Genomic DNA, 22,528 nt, shown 5'->3' with positions numbered 1-22,528 from the left:
TACTGAGCCTGCGTGCCTAGCGCCCGTGCTCCGCAACAAGAGAAGCCACTGCAATGAGAAGCCCACGCAGTGCAACAAAGACCCAACGCAGTCAAAAATAAACTAAAAAAAAAAAAAAAAAAAGAATTAAAAGCCTCTGATTTTTCATAGTCACCTGCAACCAGCCCTCTCCCACCCCATCATGTCACAGGCAGCGACATTCCCTTTGGATTTCCTTTCCTCCTTCCGTCGTCAGCTCCCAAGTACCTGCCTCTGCTGGCAGCTCCTTCACAGAGTGCAGACCAGGCTGCTTGTGATGGGAAGCTCTGTGGGGGGCCTGCCTTCCAGGGCCCTGCGGAAGGACCAGGGCCTCACTCCCTGCGGGGCAGACTGGCTGTGCTTTTGATGATTTATACCAACACTTCTGTTCACTGGGGTGGAAAACTGAGAGGTGACCGTATAACTGAGCAATATTTCCCTGTTACCCTCTTCTTAGACACAACTTGCCTCAGCTCTCAGGAGCGGAAAGAAGTCCCCTGTCGGGCAGATAGTCCTTTAAGGTGCCCTGTTTCTCCTGGTACTTAGGTTTCTCATCCCATCATTCTGGTTTTCTGTCCCTTCCCTCCCCACTTCACCAAATTCCTGGACAAAGCCGCTGGGTAAACACTGTTTCCTACGGTGACAGGGACAAGCAGCGAGGACAGGCGGCTGCCGGCGCCCAACACTCACCATGCTTTGTCCCTTGATCCCTTCGCTGAAAAGATTGTGTGCTGCTTGCTGTTGGAGCTTAGGAGATTGTCTTTGGGCGTTTTGAATGGCTTTGAGGAGCTGCTGGCAGAGGTATGGCCGCTGAGACAGGCTTTCGTTTTCACCTGTACTAGTGATGTCCGGGCATTGGAGGGTGGAGACGCCGGAGAGGGAGAAGGTCTACACATTGAACCGTGTCTTCTCTCTACAGGGGGAGAAAGAACAGAACTCAGCACATCATCTGTAGCAAGTGAGTCACATGCATACGCGTGTACATAACAGGCAGAGGAGAGTGCTGACCTTGCAGTGTCGGTCCCCGAAGCCTCAGTTCTGACTATGGTTTGCTTGACATCATATTCCACCAGCTAGCAGTGATTACCTTCTGAATTTCTGTGTCAAGTGGCAAGCTGAACTCACCCTAACGTTCTCGCGGGAGGCATTACGGTCCTCCTGCAAAACCACTGCCACAGGACTAGTAAAGGGGATGCCCGGTGTCATGGGAACGTAGTGAGAGAACCACACAGCCCAAGCCATCCCCAGACAGCCACTCAGAGGCCACATGGTCCCTCGGGGCAGTGGGGAGGGTAGGACTTTTTAGATAACAAATTGCAATTTCTCAAACCTGACCCCTAGCAGGAACACTTAAGTCACAAGGACTTGTGACATTCAGCAGGGCTGAATGAAAGGGTCTTCTAGATCCAGAAGGTGGCCTAGCATCTGTCCACACACCCCTGTGGCCTCTCCAGGGTTCAATGAGGTCCCGGGCCACAGGTGCCAGGTCAGGACAGGCAGGAGGACATCAACGCTGAAGGCGGAATCCACAGGTCTGGGGCCTGGACGTGGGCAGCCCCTTCCTGGGGCTCTAAGAGAATATCAGCGCCCTGGGAGACATGCCCCACTTGTTCACCCTCGTTCGGCTCCTGTGGTCTCGACTTGATGGGCAGGATAAGAATGCTGACCAGGAGAGTAGGTGCACGAGGTAAAGCTCTGGTGTACACCCACTACGGTGGTTCCTAACTGTTACAGGGGAACAGATTTGATCAACGGTAAGGACCCTTCCCAAGAAAAATGCCCCCAAACTCTGCATACAATTACAGGAAGGAATCCTGAACCCCCAAAAGACAAATGCTCTGAAATCCTAAGTCCGCTCTGGTTCCCTCGTACCTACTACAAAGCCCCACATAGAGTTAGTGCCTAATTACTATGTGTTGAATAAATAAATGAAATTATAACAGATCTCCTGATGGGAAGGACTAGAGATCACAAAGCTGGAGATCTGGGTTGAATGTGATAACAAAGAAGATGGGGGCAGAGAGAGCAGACCCCACTCCCCCTCCAACTCCGAGCCGAGTCTCACTTTTCTCATTAGTGAGGCACTTCTGGCTGCTAGGCCAGGCACCCTGGAAAGAAAGGCAGACTGCCTATGGCTATGAGGGACAAGCCTTTGGGCTTCCTCTGCGCTTCCTGGTACCAATGGGCTGCCAGTTTGTCTCCAAGCCGACTGACTCTGATCCTGTGATGAGGTGGGAATTGGGGAGCGGGGGAAAGTGGATTTTTGAGGATCATCTGATGGCTGGGTGTTTTTGCCTGACCAGTGTTCACAGGTTGCCTGCACTGAATAACTTTACCAGGGAATCTTTCTTCACCGAATCAGAGGAGACCTTGCCTACACGCTCAGTTCCCAGAGCCACCCTGTTCAAGGATGTGAAAACCAAGAGCTGGTTCCAGGGCCTCTGTTTTGATGTAGTAGAGAGAACCCTGGGCTAGGAGCCAGGAGATCCAGGCTCCAATTCCAGCCACACCATGTTATTGGGCTTATGGCCTGGAGTTCACCACTTAAACTTTCTGTTTCCATGCCTTTATCTGTAAATGAAGTAGGTCTCTAGATGGCCTTGAAGGCCTCTTTCTACTCCATTGTCATAAATACAAGGCATACTTACACCTGATCCTTCACTTCCCATCTCTTGTGATTCCTGAATGTCATAGCAATAATTATAGCACAAGTTTTGAAATATTTTACTCAGGCTGGATCTTCCTTGGGGGAATTCATCCTTTGTAAAGTTGTACTGGTCTTTACAACCCCTCTGACACAGGCAGGAAGCAGCCAGCCATCTCCACCCTCCTCAGGACTGACTGGCTAAAGAAGACCCAGAGAGTCCAGGTGACTAGCCAAGGTCAAGGTCAGTGGCTATGAGAGGAATGGGGCCTCTGTGCTATGGGCAGGGGCTTAGCTGCTTCTCAGGAAGGCAGGAAACGGGGTGTACTGTGACCAAGATGTGAAGCCAGGGAATTCGGAAGCACAGGACTTAGAATCACTGAAGGTTAGAACTGGATCTTAAAAGTCAGCTCATCCCATCTGCTTGCTGATGGATGAGGTTATCACTTAGAGAGGTTATCGGTTACCAGCCCGTAGGGCAAAGCTAGTTGGTGGCAGGGTTGAGTTCAGAACCAACGCTTCTCACTTCAAATCCATAGTTCTTTCTGCCCTTCAGAAATGTCTCGCTCAGCAATTTTTTTTTTTTTTGGCTTTAGTTTCCAAAACTAAAACAAGACTTTGATTTTTACCACTACTGTTTTGGGTTGCTCTGCAGACTTCATTCACTCATTTGCTCCCATGTGCTCAAGGTGGCAGAGGGGGTGGGGGAAGGGATATGCAGAAGTATCCCCCCATTCTGGTGGAGAGATAAGCCTTCATAATGAAGAGAGTTTTTTATTTTGCTAAACTAAAAGTGGAAAATAATACCAGTAAGCAAAGATAAATCACAAAGAAGCGTGACATTAAGGACAAAATGAATGGGCCAGACCAGGGATTCCCAAATCACCTCCAGAGAATTACGATTAGTGACCCTGCCAAGGCGTTCTGCTGCTAAACTCACAGGAAAAATTAACTCAATGGATAAGCCTTCTTCTTTTTTTTTTTTTTTTTAAGGTACGCCGGCCCCTCCCGTTGCGGAGCACAGGCTCCGGACGCGCAGGCTCAGTGGCCATGGCTCACGGGCCCAGCCTCTCCGCGGCATGCGGGATCCTCCCGGACTGGGGCACGAACCCGTGTCCCCTGCATCGGCAGGCGGACTCTCAACCACTGCGCCACCAGGGAAGCCCAGAACATTTATTTTTTGACTCACTATTAAAATATTCTATAGACTGAAGCAATCTTAGAGAAAAAAACCCTTTCCCTCCAAATCTTCTCATTCTCTGTTCATGTACATGGATGCATTAACAAAACAGTAATCAATTGATATTTTGGACTATTCTTTTTCAACTAATATTATTCCACTTATATGTTTCTAATTCCCATATATTGGTCATTTTAAATGGTTAGGTAATATTTAATCACTGACATCATGCTTTAGATTACTTAGCTATTCTCTACTTACTGTCTGGCTTTCTTTCTTTCTTTTTTTACGATTTAGTTAAAAAGTGATTTGAGATGATTTCTTTGAGGTGTAGTTCCCAAAGTGAAAAAGGTTGCAATAGTTTATAGCTTTTGCAACACATTTCTTTCCAGATCGTGGGACAGAAAGACCAAACCAATCTATTGTGCTAATGTTGAATGTGAGTACCACTCACCTACTGAAGTGAAAACAGAAAATCACTGTCAGGACATTCACGCAGAATTAAATGTCCACTACATCAGTAACAACCTAGGTGATTGACGTTGGATCAGCAACCTCTGGCCTCACCCCTTCTGTCCTTTGGCCAATAGTAATAATAACTTATTAAGACTTTCCCATGCGCCAAGAACTCTACTAAATACTTGAATTACCTTAGTAATTACCTAGTATTTAGTTCTTACAATACCCTAAGAGAGGTACAATTATTATATCTGTTCTACGGATGAAGAAACTGAGGTTAGAGATACAAGTTGACCAAGTTCATGGAGCTAGGAAACATTAGATTTGTGGATGTCTTCAGAGCCTGTGGCTTTAACTCTGAGCTCTACCACCTTGAAATCCTGGACGATGCTGCAGCATATAGGGAGAGCCTGGAAGGCTGCTGGGCACCTCCCCTCCCCATTGAGTACGGGCATTTCAGCAGGGCACCTGACTCCCCTAGGGAGAGGGGGAAAAACACCTAATGTGGCAGCTTTTAAGGTACCAGTCAGCCATAGCCTGAGACCTCAACCCCAAAGAAATGACCAAAGAAAGGAAAAACCAAATCCTTTTACTTTTTTGCATTTCCATCACAGGAAATCCAGAGCATGGCCTCAGCCACTGGCTGTTCTAAGACCACTTGCTTCACTGTGTACAGCCTAACCATCCATGAGGGACTCCAGGGTGCAATCCCAGAGACCAGCTGAGCAGGGGGCTTGCAGACACCATGTGGGGAGCCCTGGTGTCTCCACAATCCTCTCCCCTTACTACTCTCCAGTGGGAAAAGTCCACCAGGTTCTCAGGCCATTGCATCTCAGTAAAAATTCGGAACCCTCCCCTCCCCCCATGCTTATTCACTGAGATATTTTTATACTCACAGCATCAGTGTCCTGCATTTAAAACCTCAGCACAGATGCCTCACGAATGGCTGAGCCGGCCGCCAACACCCAGTGTGGTTCCCTGTACCAGTTTTAGAAAGAACGCATTGGGAATTTTCCAATATGGTGTTTAAGGGATCAATCCCCGCCCCGCCCCTGCCCCCAACAGAGTGTGCGCACCACAGTCACTTGTGGCCCGACACGCTTGTGTAAACTCACTTGGGCTTAGGCCAGCTCCTGGCTTGCTCATTTGACAGTGCTGAGTCTCTTTCAGCCCTCACCTCTTAGAGCAGGTGCTTGGCAAATCATTAGCCGGGTTCTATTTTATCAATGATTCTATCTGCTTTAGTAGCTGCGGTCAGGATGCTTTCCATAAAGGACAACCCTGAACTCCAAGGGACCTTCCAAAAGTAAACTGGAGGCGGAGGGTGAGGGACAGAGCACACACCTTGGCCCGGGGAATCATGCAGGAACCACGCTAGCTGTACCTTGCAACCACTTGGTGAGGGGGTGAGGCAGGTATCCCCCCATTTTACAGCTGTGGAAACTGAGGCAGGTTGCATTTCGGAAACCTGTCCAGGGTCTGTTAAGGCTCGGAAGTGGAGACAGCAGGGGTAGCATCTGAGCTGTGGTCTCATTTGCCACAGTTGTAGCTGGGCACTAAATATAGTGCCATGGTGGTTAGAGGGGGGATATTGAATCAGCTTTCCTCAGCAGGGGAGGAAATGAAGACACAGGAAAGTCAAGTGACTAAGGCAGGCAGCGAGTGGCAGGCAGAGGCGTGCCAAGCAGCTCCTGTGCCAGGAGTGCCTGTGAGCTGCCCAGGAGCGCACTCCCTCCTCGGGCTGCGGTGCCTCTTTAAAAGCTGTCAGGGGGCTTCCCTGGTGGTGCAGTGGTTAAGAATCTGCCTGCCAATGCAGGGGACACGGGTTCAAGCCCTGGTCCGGGAAGATCCCACATGCCGTGGAGCAACGAAGCCCGTGTGCCGTAACTATTGAGCCTGCACTCTAGAGCCTGCGAACCACAACTACTGAAGCCTGCGCACCTAGAGAAAGCCCGTGTGCAGCAATGAAGACCCAATGTGGCCATAAATAAATTAATTAATTAATTAAAAAAAAAAAAGCTGTCAGGGGAGGTGTTCCTTCAAGCACGGGTGCCTGTCACCAGTTAACTTATACTAGTTCTTCTTTACCCCTCTTCACCGGCTACCCAGATGGGCAACACACACCACCTGGGGCCCTTTGACAAAAGCCACTGTGGGCAGGTGCCTACACTGCTCACGCCGGCTCAGCTCTCAAATCCCCCTAGGCTCTGGGTTGGTTTCTCGGCCATCTGGTCACTCTGTGCCCATTCATTCAGTTAGGAAGAGAAGCAGCATTCCTTGGGTGCCTACTATGTGCCAGGCACTGAGCAAGCTACTTTTACACCTACCAACAACCCCCCAAAGTGGATACTGTTAGCCTCCTCGCTGCAGATGGGGAAATTAAAGCTTAGCAAGATTATGAAACAAGGCCAAGGTCACGGTGACTCTGGCAGTTAGAAGGTGAGCCCAGGCCTGCCTGGCCCCAGAGCCAATGCCCTTTCCACCATGCCACCCTCTGGGATACCGTCTTTCCTCTACACGTAAGCAATACAACTTGTCTGAAGATTCTAACAAAGCGTCTCCCATTTTCAGAGCTGGCCCAGGATACAGCTCTGAAGTTAGATAACTTGGGATGCTTTTTACATCTCCCTCTCCGAGGCATTCCCCCACCCCACCTGTGCTCTTCTATTGGTTATTTATACTAAGGTATACATTTCTGGCATCAACCACTGCTGGGTAGGATTTGGGGAGTCCCAGGGACTTTCCAGGGCCCTGATGTATTTCCATCAGCCCCCAAGGATGCCCTCACTGGACATTTAACCTAGCTGAAGGAGAAAACCCCCCCAGCAATATAGACCAGTGGGGAAACAAACACATGTACACACTGCTGGGGGTACTTCCAAGGGATGACAGTTCTCTGGAGAGCAACCTCGTGTTGATGACAACGGTTAAAAAGCATTCACAGGGCTTCCCTGGTGGCTCAGTGGATGGGGGTCCGCCTGCCGATGCAGGGGGCACGGGTTCGTGCCCCGGTCCGGGAGGATCCCACGTGCCGCGGAGCAGCTGGGCCCGTGAGCCGTGGCCGCTGGGCCTGCGCGTCCGGAGCCTGTGCTCCGCAGCGGGAGAGGCCGCAGCAGTGAGAGGCCCGCATACCGCAAAAAAAAAAAAAAAAAAAAAAAAAAAAGCATTCACAGGGCTTCCCTGGTGGCGCAGTGGTTAAGAATCCGCCTGCCAACGCAGGGGACACGGGTTCGAGCCCTGGTCCGGGAAGATCCCACATGCCGCGGAGCAACTAAGCCCCTGTGCCACAACTACTGAGCCTGCGCTCTACAGCCTGTGAGCCACAGCTACTGAAGTCTGCGCGCCTAGAGCTTGTGCTCCACAACAAGAGAAGCCACCGCAGTGGGAAGCCCTCGCACCGCAACGAAGAGTAGCCCCCGCTCGCCACAACTAGAGAAAGCCTGCGCACAGCAACGAAGACCCAACACAGCCAAAAAATAAATAAATAAGTAAATAAATAAAAGAAATCTATTTAAAAAAAAAAAAAGCATTTGATCTGGTAACCTGGTAATTTTAGTCTGGAAAATAGACCTCAAGGAAATATCCCCCCCCAAGAAAAGTTCAAAGATATTCTCAGCAGCATTGCTTACAATAGTAAAAGATACCATAACCAACCTGGTCTATGATAAAACAACTGAAAATGACAGGCATGAGGGTTATCTCAATCTAAGGAAATGTGTATGTGAGACAATACTACCCAAATTCACAAGAAAATTAAAAATATCACCAGTATATGCAAACACTAATCATTACTTTATAAAAATGTAAAACATTTAACATATATATATGAATATATAACACAGATAGAAAAGGAAAAAAGGGAAGGATATAGGATGCCTCTATTTTTGTTAAAGTTGTTTTTTAAATCCATACAAGAAAAAAGAAAAACGAACAACAACAACAACAGAAACACTGACACATCCTTAACCAGAGAGGCCAAAGGGGAGAAGACAGGTGCGGATACAAAAGGAGGAAGGAGAGAAAAGCATGTGTTTAAGTCACACCTCATTCATTCATTCACTCATCTTTTAAAGCATCTCTTTGGCACACACCATGTGCCAAGCACCGAAATATAATGGTGGTGATAAGACAGACACTGCCATGGCCCGAGGGTTCCCTCAGGGAGAGGACACACTCTCCAGGTCCTGGCTGGCCACCACTTGGTCACCCTGAGAGTAGAGAACAGGGTCCCCTCTGAAGGTGGGCTGCCACCTGGAGGACCTGAGGCCAGTGAACAGCCTGGCTGCCCCATGGGACAGAGCTGCCATCCTCGCCTTTTACTGCCCCAGCTATTCCCGTGTGTCTGGAGCCAATACGGTAGTGGAGGGGTTGACAAGGAGTCCCACCTGCGTGGTATTAACTTCTCCGTAAGAGTGACCTCGGCCCCAACCACCAACATACCCACTGTGCAAGTCACATGAGTGTAAAAACAGAACCACCAAGCTAAGATGAAAACTGGTGGCTTCCAGCTTTACGATAAGCTGTTGGATTCCACCTTAAGATGGCACAGCTGACATCATCCCCGCTCCAGGGGCACTGAAGGGACAGGAGTGGCAGGCAGCCGGAAGCTGGGCAAAGCTGGGGTATCTTTGGTGGGAAGATACAAGAACGGGGATTCCCAATGTCTAAAATACCTGAACAGCTGGGCCGAATCTTCCCAAGACTGTCTTGAGGCCACATCAGTGGCCTTTACCCAGGTGCCTTGGGCTAAGCACATGAAAAGCCCTGGGCCCTGTCACAGGCATGCGTGGTCCACGCCTCAAGGAAGGGCCGGAGGATCCTGAGGTATGATGTCGGGAAGGAGCCCAGGCCACTATCCACCTGATACCTCCTGGTGCCGCCCAGGGCTCCTCTTCTTGGGACAGCAGGGCCAGGGCTCCCAAATCTGTATTTTTTAAAAGATCCCGAGGTCATTCTCTTGCTCTACACAAGCTTCGGGAGTCACTGGAAATGTGGACCAAACACTGCTGTCTTTGGAATCAGAAAGATCTGGGCTCAAATCCCAGCTCTGTCACTCATTAGCTCTGTGACTTGGGCAAATAACTTAACCCCCTGAGCTCCAGTTTCCTTACCTATACAGTGGGAACAATAATGCCCCCATCATAGGGTTACGAGTGGGCAGGTGCCCCTATAGTACATTGAGGCCCCCCGTCTTAGCACAGGTCCCATGCTGTAATCACTGGTTTACTGGTCTAGGCGTCCTGTCGCTGGACGCACGGAGAGCAGATGTCTTGTGCCTTCTCTCGTCCCTGGCATTCAGCCCAGGGTCTGGCCTTGGTAGGCACTCACTACATTCACTGTTGAAGAAATGAGAATGTGAGGATCGATAACACATGGAAGGTGGCTGCCCCAGTGCCAACTCACAGTAGGCGCTTCACACAAGTTCCCCTAACACATACACATGTAGACTAAAAAAATACAAGCAGTAGCTTTCCTAAGGGGGCAGTTCCCTACCTTCTCCCTGCCCCTGAGTTAAAACTATCCATTTACAAGAATCCTACAGGAGCACAATTGTTTAAGAAACATCGGCTGAGTAAGGAGAGGCCAGGGCTGCTTGATTCCTGTCTGTACCGACCTCCGGTTTCAGGAGTGCAGGCCACAGTCTCTAGAGGTGCACAGTCCCAGCCCACTGCGAAGCTCGCGGCGTCACCCAGAAGAGGCTTTTGTGGTCCGACGGCAGTCACTAATAACGGAAGCATTTCTGTTCTCCTTGGAGTGGCAGTTGGCAGTGGCAAACAGGAAGCTGTCTTGAAGTAGGGTGTGGTTCTGTCCTCTCAGTGTACATGTACGGAGACACCACTTGTTTTTCCCCCTCCAGTCCCCTTCTTTTTCCCTCTGCTCCCTTTTTTTTAGGAGCAGGTCTGAATTATTTCGTGGAAAACACAGCTTTTTACAAAATTGAAGACCAACCTTCACCACCATACAAACGAAAACCAAGGGTAGGAAGGAGTCTAAAATACAGCAAGGGTCTATATCGCTACCATCAGCTACTTGCTGGGGACACCGAGTTAGCCCCCGGCTGTGCGCGAGTGGGCGTGAGCCCTCCCTCGGTCTCCCCGCGGGTACACAGGAAACCAACCCCGCTAGAAACCAGGCCAGGTGCGCTGCCAATCGTGCTCGGGCGCTGCCAGTCCGCCAGCTGGCCGGCCACCAGCATGGACTCAGGGACCACTGTGTGCACACACCGGACCGAGGACCATCCGCGAAGAGTAAAGAAGGAAAAACCACAGGTTGCCAGTTTCCAGCAATTTTTGAAGTTTGAGTGAAAGAGACCCGAAACATTGCTTAGCACCGCTTGCATATAAAAATGACCAAGAAAAATCAGTAGCGAGTAGATAAATGCATCAAGTGTGTTTGGAGCTGCACATAAGTGCAGAGAAGTGGAGGGGATGAGCTGGTCAGGTTCAGTGCAGCCACTTCCCGGGGCTAGGAGAGGTGTGCTAGAAAATTTTCCACTCCACTCCTCCCCAGGCCCCCAGGCTGGCGCCTCCAGAAGGCCTGTCCAAAATAGACGGGTCCCCAACCCAGCCTCCTACTCCTGACCTCTTTCCCAGGCAGCAACTCTCCCCGCTCCGCCTCAGCCCTGTCTCAGCGCCAGCCCACAGCCCAAGGGCACCGCCTAAGCTCCACCTCGGACTTGCTGAATGGATCGTGGGCTGACAGCACGCTCTGCTTGCCGTGACCTGGGCCCAGCCCCACGCCATCCTGTGTGGCAAGCGTGCCCTGTGCTCACACTTACACATCCCAGGGAGACAGCCTCGCTGTTTGGATAAGGGGGCTGAGCCAGTGACACGCTGGGCAGCGCAACTCGTGGGAGCCGTTTCCTGGCTCCTGGCTAAGGGTCCTGGCCAGTCAGAACGCACCGCTTCCCCTTTAAGAGAGCACGCCCAGATGCGATTAGGGAAAGGCAGAAAGAAAAGCCCGGAAAGACCAGGGTCGTATCCCGAATTTGGCAGATGAACTTGGGCGCGGGTGCGCGCGCGCGCGCGCGCGCACACACACACACGGATCTGAGCAGCCACTGTATGGGAAGGGTCAGGGCCTTCCTGCAGCCCGACTGCACGATGGCCCCTGCAGGCTTCCCCGGGGACCAGGCTGAGGCCAGGGGCCCACGCAGCCTGCAGGGGCCTCAAGCCTTTCTGCTTCCTTTTCCCTCAGGGCCTGTGTGCCCTGATGGGCAGAGTCCACTGCAATACCCAGCACTCTGCTTTGGAGAGAGTAGAGACGTCATTATAAAGACTGAAAATTACTTTTGTGGGACATTTTAAGTATGAATTCAAGTGGAGAGTTTTCATTCATTCCTTATATTTAGAAAGTTTATTCCCTGATCTTGGCAAGGGATAGTAGATTTGTGGGGAGGGGGGATGTCTAAAAAAGACAATGGGTCCCAAAAGGCCACACGCTGTATGATTCCATCGGTACAGAATAGCCAGCATAGGTAAATCCATAGAGACAGAAAGCAGACTGCCAGGGGCTAGGGAAGCAGGGAGTGGGGAGTGACTGCTTCAGGGGTACAGGGTCTCCTTTGGGGGTGACGAAAGCATTTTGGAACCACGCAGAGGTGACGGCTGCACAACATTGTGAACAGACTGAGTGCTACATTACAATTCAACTGAGCATGCCCCCTGCACTCAACACCACCAGAGGGGTGGGCAAAACACCTAGGCCACCCCTCCGGCCTGACCCCTGGACACACCCCTACACCCTCACCCCATATAAGAAACAAGCTTACGCGCCCCCCCCCCTCAGCGAGCGGGCAAGCAAGGGAACCTGTTGCTTGATCTCGTCCCCCCCTGCTGCAGCAGGGGTCCCAATAAAGCCTTGCCTGAAAAAAAATTACAATTCAATGCTTTAAGATGATTAATTTTGTTATGTGAATTTCACCTCCATTAAAAAAAAACCCAGCAGTTTAGTGTGTTTTAGGTATTTTTATTTTCTTTTATCTTCTACTAGGATCTCTCCTATGTTTCATCCAACATTTCTTTGTAAAACCTGCCTGTTACCTGATAAATCTTAAGTTAACCCTGGCGGAAGAGTATACGCCTTTTAATAAGGAAAAATAAAAACAAACCCCTAAGAGATAAAAGCTTTCCAAGACTCAGAAGTAAGCCTCTACTGGAGAATTTCAGACTATGGGAGGATGGCATCATCTCAGACCATGGCACGTAAACTGGGCAGTGCTAACTTGGCCTTTGTAAGGCTGTCTCAGGTTGGGACCATCTCCAGCAGCTTGATCATATAACCAAAGCCAGAAACAGGGAGTCTCCCATGGGAGAATTATTCAAGGAGAACATGATTTTGGGTCTCTGACTTTGGGCTTCCTTTTCCCCTGTCGCAGAGAGAGTTTCTTCCCAGAATATAGCAGAATCAGTTTCTGGCTGGGAAAGGGCTATGCCGCTTGTCGAAGCAGGACTAGTTTCTACAAGTCCATTTCTTTGGAATGGAGCCAGTGGGTATGAGGGTGTGTGACTCGACCACCCACCCAACCCAGCCCTACGGAGAGGGCTAGAGACAGGGTAAGGCTGTGCGCTGTATCCTCCAGACTCTAGGCAAGAGGGTCAAGGGCTCATGGGCACACTTCCCCTGCTCAGGGGACTGTCAAGAGGAGGCCTGCTGAATGTTGCAATACTCAGAGGAAGCACAGATGAAAGGGCAGGCCCTGTGGCCCAGGAGGCTGCGTGTTTCCAGAGACAGCTGGGAGCAACTTTCTTAGTATCTGTTTGCTGAGAGTTCCAGGATGACCTGGGGGATAGAGATGTGAACAGCTTCCATGGGCCAGCTCTCCCAGAGCCCTCTGGTCCTGGTGAAGTACCTTCCCTTACCTCTTTCACTGTTCTCTCCTCATCTCAGGTGCCTGGGAATAAGTAGGTGGACTAGGTTTTCAGCAAACAGATGGCTTAAGAAAATAAGATGGGGACTTCCCTGGAGGTCCAGTGGTTAAGACTCCGCACTTCCACTGCAGTGGGGGCGGGTTTGATCCCTGGTTGGGGAACTAAGATCCCGCCTGCCGCGTGGAGTGACCGAAAGAGAAGAAAAGAAAAGAAAAGAAAAGAAAAAGAAAAGAAGATGCAATATGTATACTGCTCTGGCATCTGAGGAGCCGCAAGTTTAGAACCTTAATGCTAAACACAAAAACAGGCAGGCTCAACCCAATTAAACAATGGGCAAAGGACTTGAACAGACATTTTTTCAAAGAAGATAATCGCATGAAATGATGATTAACATCATTAGTCATCAGGGAAATGCAAGTCAAAACCACACGATACCACTTCACACGTACTAGGATGGCTACGTATATAAAAAACAACAACCAAGAAAGTCCCAAAATGGAAAATAACAAGGGTTGCTGAGGATGTGGAGAGACTGGAACCTTTGGACACATTCCATGGGAACGTAAAATGGTGCAGCCTCTACGGAAAACAGTATGGTGGTTCCTCAAAAAATTAAACGTGGAATCACCATATGATCTTGCAATTCTTCTCCTAGGGTACACACCCAGGAGAAATGAAACAAACCCCTGAATGTGAATGTTCACAGCAGCACTATTAGCTATAGCCAAAAGGCAGAAACGACCCAAGTATCCATCAGTGGATGAATAAATAAATCGTGGTATATACATAACACGGGACAATTATTCAGCCATGAAAAGGAGTGAAGTACTGATACATGTTACAACATGGATGAATCTAGAAAACATTATGCAAATGAAAGAAACCAGGCACAAAAAGTCACATATTATATGAATTCTATTTCTATGAAATGTCCAGAATAGGTAAATCTACAGAGACAGAAAGCAGACGGGTGGTTGCCGGGGACTGAGGGGAGGGAGAGGGGGAAATAACTGCTTAACGGGTATGAGGTTTTACTTTGCAGTGATGAAACTTCTGGAACTAGACAGAAGTGGTGGTTGCAAAACACTGTAAATGTACTCAGTGCCACCCAATTGTTCACTTTAAGATGTTTGATTTTATGTTGTATGCGTTTCATCTCAAAAACAAAAAAACCCAAAACTCTGCAGAAAGTGAGGGCCGAGACAATCCACAAGCAGAACAATCAGTTTCAGAATAACTGAGACTTACCTTCAGAAGCCTTCTTGGAATCACTTAAAGGAAATAATCTTTAAGTTAAGGTAACTAAGGCGACCAGTAGGAGAGAGCAGATAGGCACTCACTCCAAGTCGGAAGTCCCTAAACGTGGCCGATTCAGGTCCGCAAAGAAGTGTTAATTTGTCTCGAACAGCCAGCTGCTCCCACCACCCCACACAGGGGCGCACAAAGGCTGCCCTAGCCACTTACAGATGGGACTCGGAGGCACAGCTCCCCTCTGCCAGCCCCCTCATTCCTGATACAGCCATCATTTCCACCAAAGGGGCTCAGGTCTTAGACCATAAAGTTGGGACAGAGTCACAGACTCCCAAAGAGCAAGAAGAAACCCCACAGGTAATCACTCTCTGCTACCTGCTGCTGGCCCCTTCCAGGGCTGTTAGCCTCTTCGGAGGAGCCGTAGCCAAGGGGCCACCCAGCCTGGCTTCTCCACTGCAGGCCCCGAGCTCTCCAAGTTCACAGCAGGCCAGAAAGCACCACCGCTGGACAATCTCCCCTACGTGAGCTGCTCTGTGATGCCCGCACGTCCACCCCATTTCTGCCCTGTGGGGGTCACCTTGAACCAGTCGAGTTTCCCTTCCATGGGACACCTTGCCAAATGTTTGTTCCCCGAAACCTCTTTCTCTGGGATAAATACTCCCAGACATCTTTTAAAATCATTCCTCACTAAAGGTCATTTTCGCTCTTCTTCTGATCTCTGACTGTGCTTTCTAAACTGTGCCACTCAGAAGGGAGAACATCACAGGTGAAGTCTGGGCAGCTCCCAGCTGTCTGTTCTGGGTATCATTCTCCTGTTAAGGCCACTAGACATCCAAGCTAGATTTCTTATTTCTTTTTTTTAAAAAAAATTATTTATGTATTTTATTTTATTTTGGGCTGCGTTGGGTCTTCGTTGCTGCGAGCGGGCTTTCTCTAGTCGCAGCGAGCGGGGGCTACTCTTTGTTGCGGTGCGCGGGCTTCTCATTGTGGTGGCTTCTCTTGTTGCGGAGCACAGGCTCTAGGCACGTGGGCTCAGAACTTGTGACTCGCAGGCTCTAGCGTGCGGGCTCAGTAGTTGTGGCGCATGGGCTTAGTTGCTCCACGGCATGTGGGATCTTCCCAGATCACGGATCGAACCCGTGTCCCCTGCATTAGCAGGCGGATTCTTAACCACTGCGCCACCAGGGAAGCCCTAGATCTCTTATTTCTGAGGGCTGCATCACCCCTGAGTCTTATTTCACATGCTTTACTGCCAAGCTGCTTATCCACAGGTGTCCTTTACAAATGTCATCTGGTCGGAGTCAGTCCACTGCTCTGGCCTGGGGAGATCTTTCAGGACTCTGACTCATTAATATAACTCTTCTCCCTCCTAAATCTACTGCTTGAAAAATTGGATAATCCTGCCACTAATGCTATTCTTCTTCCAAATCGTCCTTCATAATGTGGAAGGGGACAGGGCCAAGCGGGCAACTCGATCTATCCCCCAGGGCGACAGCGACCTGTGAACAGTACTCCAGAGGAGTGACTCTACCGAGCCACCTGCCATTCAGGGCAGGTATGTCACTTGGCCCACACTTCATCTTCACTGGTACGATCCCATGGATGACTAACAAATGCGGCTGACAACAGCCCTCCTGCTACCAGTGGTTGAAGGACTAAAAGTAAAGCTCTTAGCAGTGCCTTGCACACGGTAGGCAATCAAACGTGCCTTTATAACTGACAAGAAATACAATAATAGAAGAAAACCGGTTTTCCAACTCCCAAACTACCCTCCTTACTGGCAACCAAGTATAGACATTAGGCAGCTGAAATCGATACGAAAAGAACCGGTGCCCAAGGGCTGGTGTCTGAATCCCCACACCCTCCTTCCAGAATCTCCATGCTCTGAGGTTAATAATACCACCCTTCCAAGGCTATAGGAAGGAGTCACTGAGATCAGGCATGTAAAAGAGGTTTAAAAGTTGAGTCAGGCTATGCACACATAAAAGAAAAGTATTATGATTATTACTGTTACAAATCTCTCCAAGATACCACTTCCACGAGCAGAAACCTGCCTGTCCAGTCAAGGAAAAACCTACAGCTGCACTCAGGCTGTCCGAAGGCAGGTCTTCCAGCTCAGAGCAGCTGAACTCCTGCAAAGCAACTTCCCTTTCCCAAGGATGGTAGGATTGAGAGGGTCTGACCAATTCAAATGCAAAAGCCCAAGGGCGAGGATAACTGGGAAACTTCTCAGTATTCACTGCCATCCCTCTCCAACACAAAGGCCTGTGGGTTCCCTTCATGGCTCTTCATTCACTCTGGCCACGAGGTTATCTATACGGTGGGATGGGGGCACCCATAGTCACTGCTAGCTGAGAGGCACACAATCCGACACACACCTCCAAGCTGAGGCCTTCAAAAGGTGAGTCTCCAATCCCAACCCAGCCTGACAGACAGGAGGAGGAAAAGGGGAGTGCAACAGGGGCCCCATCCGTAGGGGCAGATTGGAATCAAATCAGAACAAAGAGCTGCTTAACCTCTGCGTTGCAGCTGGTGCATCCAGCTTGGATGGGGCACCGAGAAGGCGAAGGTCTGATGGATAATGTGCGAGCCGGAGCGTGGCTCCCCAGCTCCACCGTGCAGGCTGAGCCCCCATCCCTTCTTTATACCGGGACCAAAGGGCTCGACCTGTCCCCACCAGCTCAGCGGGGCTACCGTGAGAAAGCATAGAGCACGCTCTAAACTGTGCAAGACCGAAAACAAGCCTCATCGTTATTCTCTGCAAGGTCAGAGGAGACCAAAAAATGACACAAAATACAAAATAAACCACCTCACTTTATATAGATGAGAGAAACATGGAGGAGAAAAAGAAATCCACTCATGGCAGCCCTGGGCAGTGAGAATTATGTCACGCCTCGGCCTAGGTCACATTTACTACCTTGGAAATTTCCATTTCGACTGTCCATTGTCATTTCATGTGTAAGTTGGTGACGCTGGGGGGGTGGGTAGTGGTGAAGTTTGGACCTGTCAGGGAGGGACCCACATGCCTGGATCAGAGGAGACTCCCTACTCAGAAGGCCTTTCACAAGGCCCAGATGATGGGCCTTTTCGATTTGTTTGGTTTAAAATATTTAAGCCGAGGCACAATGAAGTGTCTCATTTACGACGTTCTTCCTGGACCATTAGACGGGGATTCCACACTCCTCACGCTGATGAACATGCTACTTAGCCATGCAAATTCCGGGAGCGCAGACACGGAGATGGGAGGTGCTCAAGGTATGCTCTCAAGGGCAGATTTAATTACACAGCCATTCGGTGGGCAAAGCAGACCAATTTTTAGCCAACTGTTCTGGTAAATATTATGGGAAGCCCTTTCATAGAGTGCTAATGCTGGCTTAGTGATTTCGATCGTGCCCGGCTTTAGTTCTCATGCAAACACGCACGCGATCCCCAAAGATGCTACCGCCAGAGCCGGAAAAATCAAACAGATTTTAGCCAATATTAGCCAATATGCTATCTTGCCGTTGAATATTATTATTTCCTTTTAGTACTATAAACCCTTCAGTATCACTGTCATTTACATGAGGACAAACTGGAAAACCCACTCACTTTCCAGCGACCGGCCTTCCTCTGCCCCTCCCCCAGGCTCTCGGCAAGTCCCGCCGCCCGGCTTCTGGGCCGGCTGCACTGCTCCCCAGGGTTGGACAAAACCACCACCACGAACCCATTTCGGACGTTTGAAACAATACCCAATCACTGCATCCATTCTCCCACAGCGTCCCAGAGGAAATGGCATCATTACTTTCATTTTACTCCGTTTGTGACCAACCAAAAGCAAACAACACGTCCTGAGACAATTATCAGGGTATCTGATGTCGGCAGCTGGAGAGTACGCTCGGGAATGTTATCAAATGACCTCGCGGAGAAATTAATTTTCAAGAGCTAAAATAACCTTCTGCTGCACATGCCCGGCCGTTTCTCTAAATGCAGAAACGGATTTCACTTTCAGCAGTTAGAAAACTCTCAGGCATGCCCGTTTTTTCAAAAAAGTCTATAAATAACCCAGGATCAGCAAAATTTATGCAAAACATCCTGCTAGAAGAAATGTAAACTAAAACCACTTACAGAGAGACTCGGGCTGCCAACTTAATCTGATTCTACGACGACTGTAAACACGTTGCACTTTTGGAACCTGAAGCGATCCATATTAGCACGGATGCCATCACAGAAAAGAAAAAGAAAAAAAAGGAAGCAACCGCCCCCTTCCCACACTAAACAACAACAAAAGCCCGGCCCCCAAACAGAGCACCGTGATTCGGGGTTCGGGGTTCTGCACGGTCCAGGACCCGACGGCTGACCAGCTGCAGTCAGTACCAGCTTGCACACGCCAACTGTTTTGACTACAGGCACTTGTTAAACACAGAGTTTCAGGTCCTACCAGTTGGACACCAGAAGTTCATAGAACTGACCCAGTGCCAAGAACAACAAGCCCAGAAAGCGAAACGGCCGCCTCGTGCGCCGTAGTTTTTGTTAACTGTTTATGCAAGCCCCAGAGCAATTGGGTAACAATTAAGAAGACAACCAAACTTAAATAACAAAAGCAGATTACCACCTTGAAGGAAATGTAGATGTTGGCAGATAAAGGTCAGACTTCAACCGAGTTTACTGGTGGGGTGGGGGGTTTTCGGAGAGAACCGGGGGGGGAGGGGCAGGTGTCACATGACGAACTGCGGTTATTAGCAGACGGAACTGGGTGCTTCCTTGAAGCATCTTTTACTTAGAGGTTGACTCAGATTTTGCAAATGTTGAGGCCTTGGTACACATCTGGGGTGGTTGCAGAAGCATTGGAACTTGGATGTTGGTAAATCCCATAGGAGGAAAAAAGGGGCGTGCCGAATGCAGTTTTGAGACACGGAAAGGGACTTCCAAGTTCCCTGCTCCGTGCAGCGAGGCCACTGAGCCACACAGGAAGCAAATGATTGAGGCACATAAGAAACAAATGGAGGGATAGCGTCCCTGGGCTTCTCTGACCTGGTCCTGAGAAAGGTTTCCCTTTCCTCTTTGAGGTTAGGGCTGCTGTGGCCAACCTTCCTCCCTCATCCAGACTGTAATCTGTGTTCTCTTACAGGTAACAGTGAATCGAGTATTTTCATTTGGCAAAATAAAATAAAAAGGAACACTTAAATCACGTATTTAACAAAGTTTTTCATTTCTTTCCCAGAATGCATTAAGCACTATCTCATTTTTGGACCAAGAGAATTGACCAGATGAAATTTTAGAATTATCTGAGCATTTGAGAAAAGTGAATTCCAAGAGAATTGGGCTGCGAATGGAAGAGTGAGAAATTTTTAATTGCTGAATGGATTCACATCTAACCTCTGCCCCACCCCCTTCTTCCTATCTATCTATCTATCATCTATCTCTGATTTGAATAAAATGTTGCCCCTTCCCCACTCCAGAGGTTTAGGGGAAAGTAATGAGTAGGTAGAAACAGGTTGTTTATAAAAACCATTGTAACCACAGGCCAGGTTCATGTTTATTCTGGAGAGCAAATGTCGTTCCTCTGGTTCTGGGGGTCACCAGTGCAATGTGGTGGATAGGAACCCACACAGTAGCTGCCCCTTTCCTCCTGAAGGAACCTACATTTTCTTACAAACTGTATGCAGACATGGTTTCACTGGGATCTGAAACGGAGCTGCCCTGGAGTGAAAGCCAGCAGTTGCCTGACGGATCAAGAGAGAAGAGCACAGGCAGCTTGCAGCCTCCCAGACAAAGGAAGGCGAAGGGGAGAAAGATGTTGGGGGAGGGGAAGAGAAGAAGGAGGGAATGGTCGGGTGGGACAAAGTAAGGCTCACACCAGCCCCCGCCCCTGGATTGACAACTGACTTCTTTTTTTTTTTTTTTTTTTGGCGGTACACGGGCCTCTCACTGTTGCGGCCTCTCCCATTGCGGAGCACAGGTTCCGGACGCGCAGGCTCAGCGGCCATGGCTCACGGGCCCAGCCGCTCCGCGGCATGTGGGATCTTCCCGGACCAGGGCACGAACCCGTGTCCCCTGCATCGGCAGGCGGACTCCTAACCACTGCGCCACCAGGGAAGCCCCGACAACTGACTTCTTAAAGCGACCCCAGAATTTTGTAAGCCAGGCCTCTCACTTAGAACTCCCTGGCTTACATGTCTCCTCCCTGCGCATTATATTATTTGATTCTCAGAAACATCCTAGGAGATGAGAGAGGGCAGCTATGATTATCCCTATTTAACAAAGGAGGAAAACGGAGGCTCAGAGAAGCCTTGGTCTCAGCCCCACGAACAGAGACTGTGCTGGTGTGGTGCTTTATTGTCTGCAAAGCATTTTAAAAGTAGTGGGCTTTATGATTCCCATTTTCACAGACAAGTAAACTGAGATTTTGGAGAGGCTACAAATCACATCCAAGGCCACACTGCAAATCATCAACAGCGTCAGGTCTCCTAACTCCTGACCCAGTCCCCCTTGCTTGCCTTTATCATGTTTCCAGAACACATAACGATAGAGCTGAAAAGGCCAGTAGTTTTAGTATAAAAGCACATCACCTCCCTTGATTTCCTCAAAACTCCGTCTTCATGGTTTTTCAGTTCACAGATTGCAACTCCCTAAACAAGGAGGTTTCCTCTCCACACTGTGGGGAGAGCTCCGGCCTTCTGCACTTCCGAGCTATTATTTCAATGCAAAGCAAACACCTCCACCCAGTTTGCACTCTGTCTTCCTTTGACTTGATTAGTTCACCCACGTGCTAATCCCTGGCTCCTCACCTAATCCCAGTCTAAGCAGCCACCAGAGCGGATGCCCCAGCAGGCCTGCCAAGCTGTATATTACATAGCCTACATCTCCAAGGTGTGCTGTCTCGCATGTGGGAGTAATCTGGCTACATCGTTTCTCCAACGTCTTTCAAAGTTATGCTTTTGCTGGGTTCTTTTGTTACAGAGGCTGATGAAAATAATGGACCAAATGAAGGCTGTCACTGTTATGTTCCTTGCCTGTGCCAAGTGGACACACTCCCAGCTTGATAGAGGGTGACATTAGTATTCTATGACACCCATGAGCGGGCTCATTGTAGGTCTGGGGCATTTCCTCTGAGGAGATATGGTAGCGAGTTTGCCGCGGGGGTTGTAGGAGTGAATGGGGACGTTTGTCAGGAACCCAAGCACTCAGGGCCATGACCAGAGATGCCAAATGTGGACTGCAGGACGGGAGACGTCAGGAGGTGATGATCAGAAAGTTCTAGAATGTTTTGCGGCCACTTTATGAACCTACCTCTCCCCCTTCTTTCTCCCTGAAAACACAGCACAACAAAACATAGGACCAAAGGCCAGGGAAGCTGGATGCCAAGGTGGACTTCATGTTGAATGTCACTAAAGCAGCCTAGGTCGTGAAGACTCATCAAATCCACGTGCCTCTGTTGGCGGGAGAAGCTCTGTGATTAGATGCAGTGCACAGGTGGCACCTCCCACCGGTTTATTTGAAGTTGTTTTGGTAATCACAGGACATTTGCATCCATGCTGCCCGAAAAGAATATGGGGCCTGGGTAAATCAGAACAGTCTCAGCAGGAAAACGCGCTTGCTTACAAGACACAAAGTGAGGAGAATACTTCCATGTACCTTGTGACTCCTCTGAGCACAGAGATCTTTTTTTTTTTAAAGTAGGACAAGCACTGACATATTTAGGGAAGACACGATAGGCTATTTAAAATCAGAACTCCTGAAAATCTGAGAGGCATGGCCTCCAAATCAGTAAAGTTAGTGATAGTGGGCTAATAGAGGAATACGGAATATTAGCATTCATTTGCTGTTGTAGCTGGTACCAGTGTGCTTAACAAAGGTAGTTCTATCATAGGCCAGACAAACAGCACTCTGCTCATGGATATGGTGATTTGGGGAAGGCTGGTGAGCACAGTACATCCAGCCCGGAGGATGACAGAGTGATGGAGACAAAGCTGGGGTCCCCTGCCCACGCTCTGGGCATTTAGATGCCCCTCCAGGGAACGGCACTGCATCAGAGTACATATACAGAGAAGGAACCTGGGCAGGACCCAGTATGGTCTTAAAAACATGGCCTGGATATGTGGAGAGCTGGTCAAAAAAAGGACGGAG

At 49.4% G+C, this 22,528-nt stretch overlaps 1 protein-coding gene across 6 annotated transcripts in view; it reads right to left on the bottom strand.

Moving 5' to 3' along the window:
• ATXN7L1 (ataxin 7 like 1) overlaps positions 1 to 22,528 on the bottom strand; it is a 239,745-nt gene that overhangs the window by 52,938 nt on the left and 164,279 nt on the right. For 4 of the 6 annotated variants that reach the window (XM_067745960.1, XM_067745961.1, XM_067745964.1 and 1 more), the window contains exon 4: positions 709 to 931. In XM_067745960.1, coding sequence (XP_067602061.1) covers positions 709 to 931 — 223 coding nt within the window. Of the gene's footprint in view, positions 1 to 708; positions 932 to 9,915; positions 11,175 to 18,526; positions 18,757 to 22,528 lie in introns of those variants that run through there. The other 2 variants (XM_067745966.1, XM_067745963.1) reach the window with 2 other exon arrangements.

This window comes from Pseudorca crassidens, chromosome 8 (assembly GCF_039906515.1).
Source record: "Pseudorca crassidens isolate mPseCra1 chromosome 8, mPseCra1.hap1, whole genome shotgun sequence".
NCBI classification, from domain to species: Eukaryota; Metazoa; Chordata; class Mammalia; order Artiodactyla; family Delphinidae; genus Pseudorca; species Pseudorca crassidens.
Note: the sequence above shows the minus strand (reverse complement) of the source record. Positions and strands in the feature narration are given on the sequence as shown.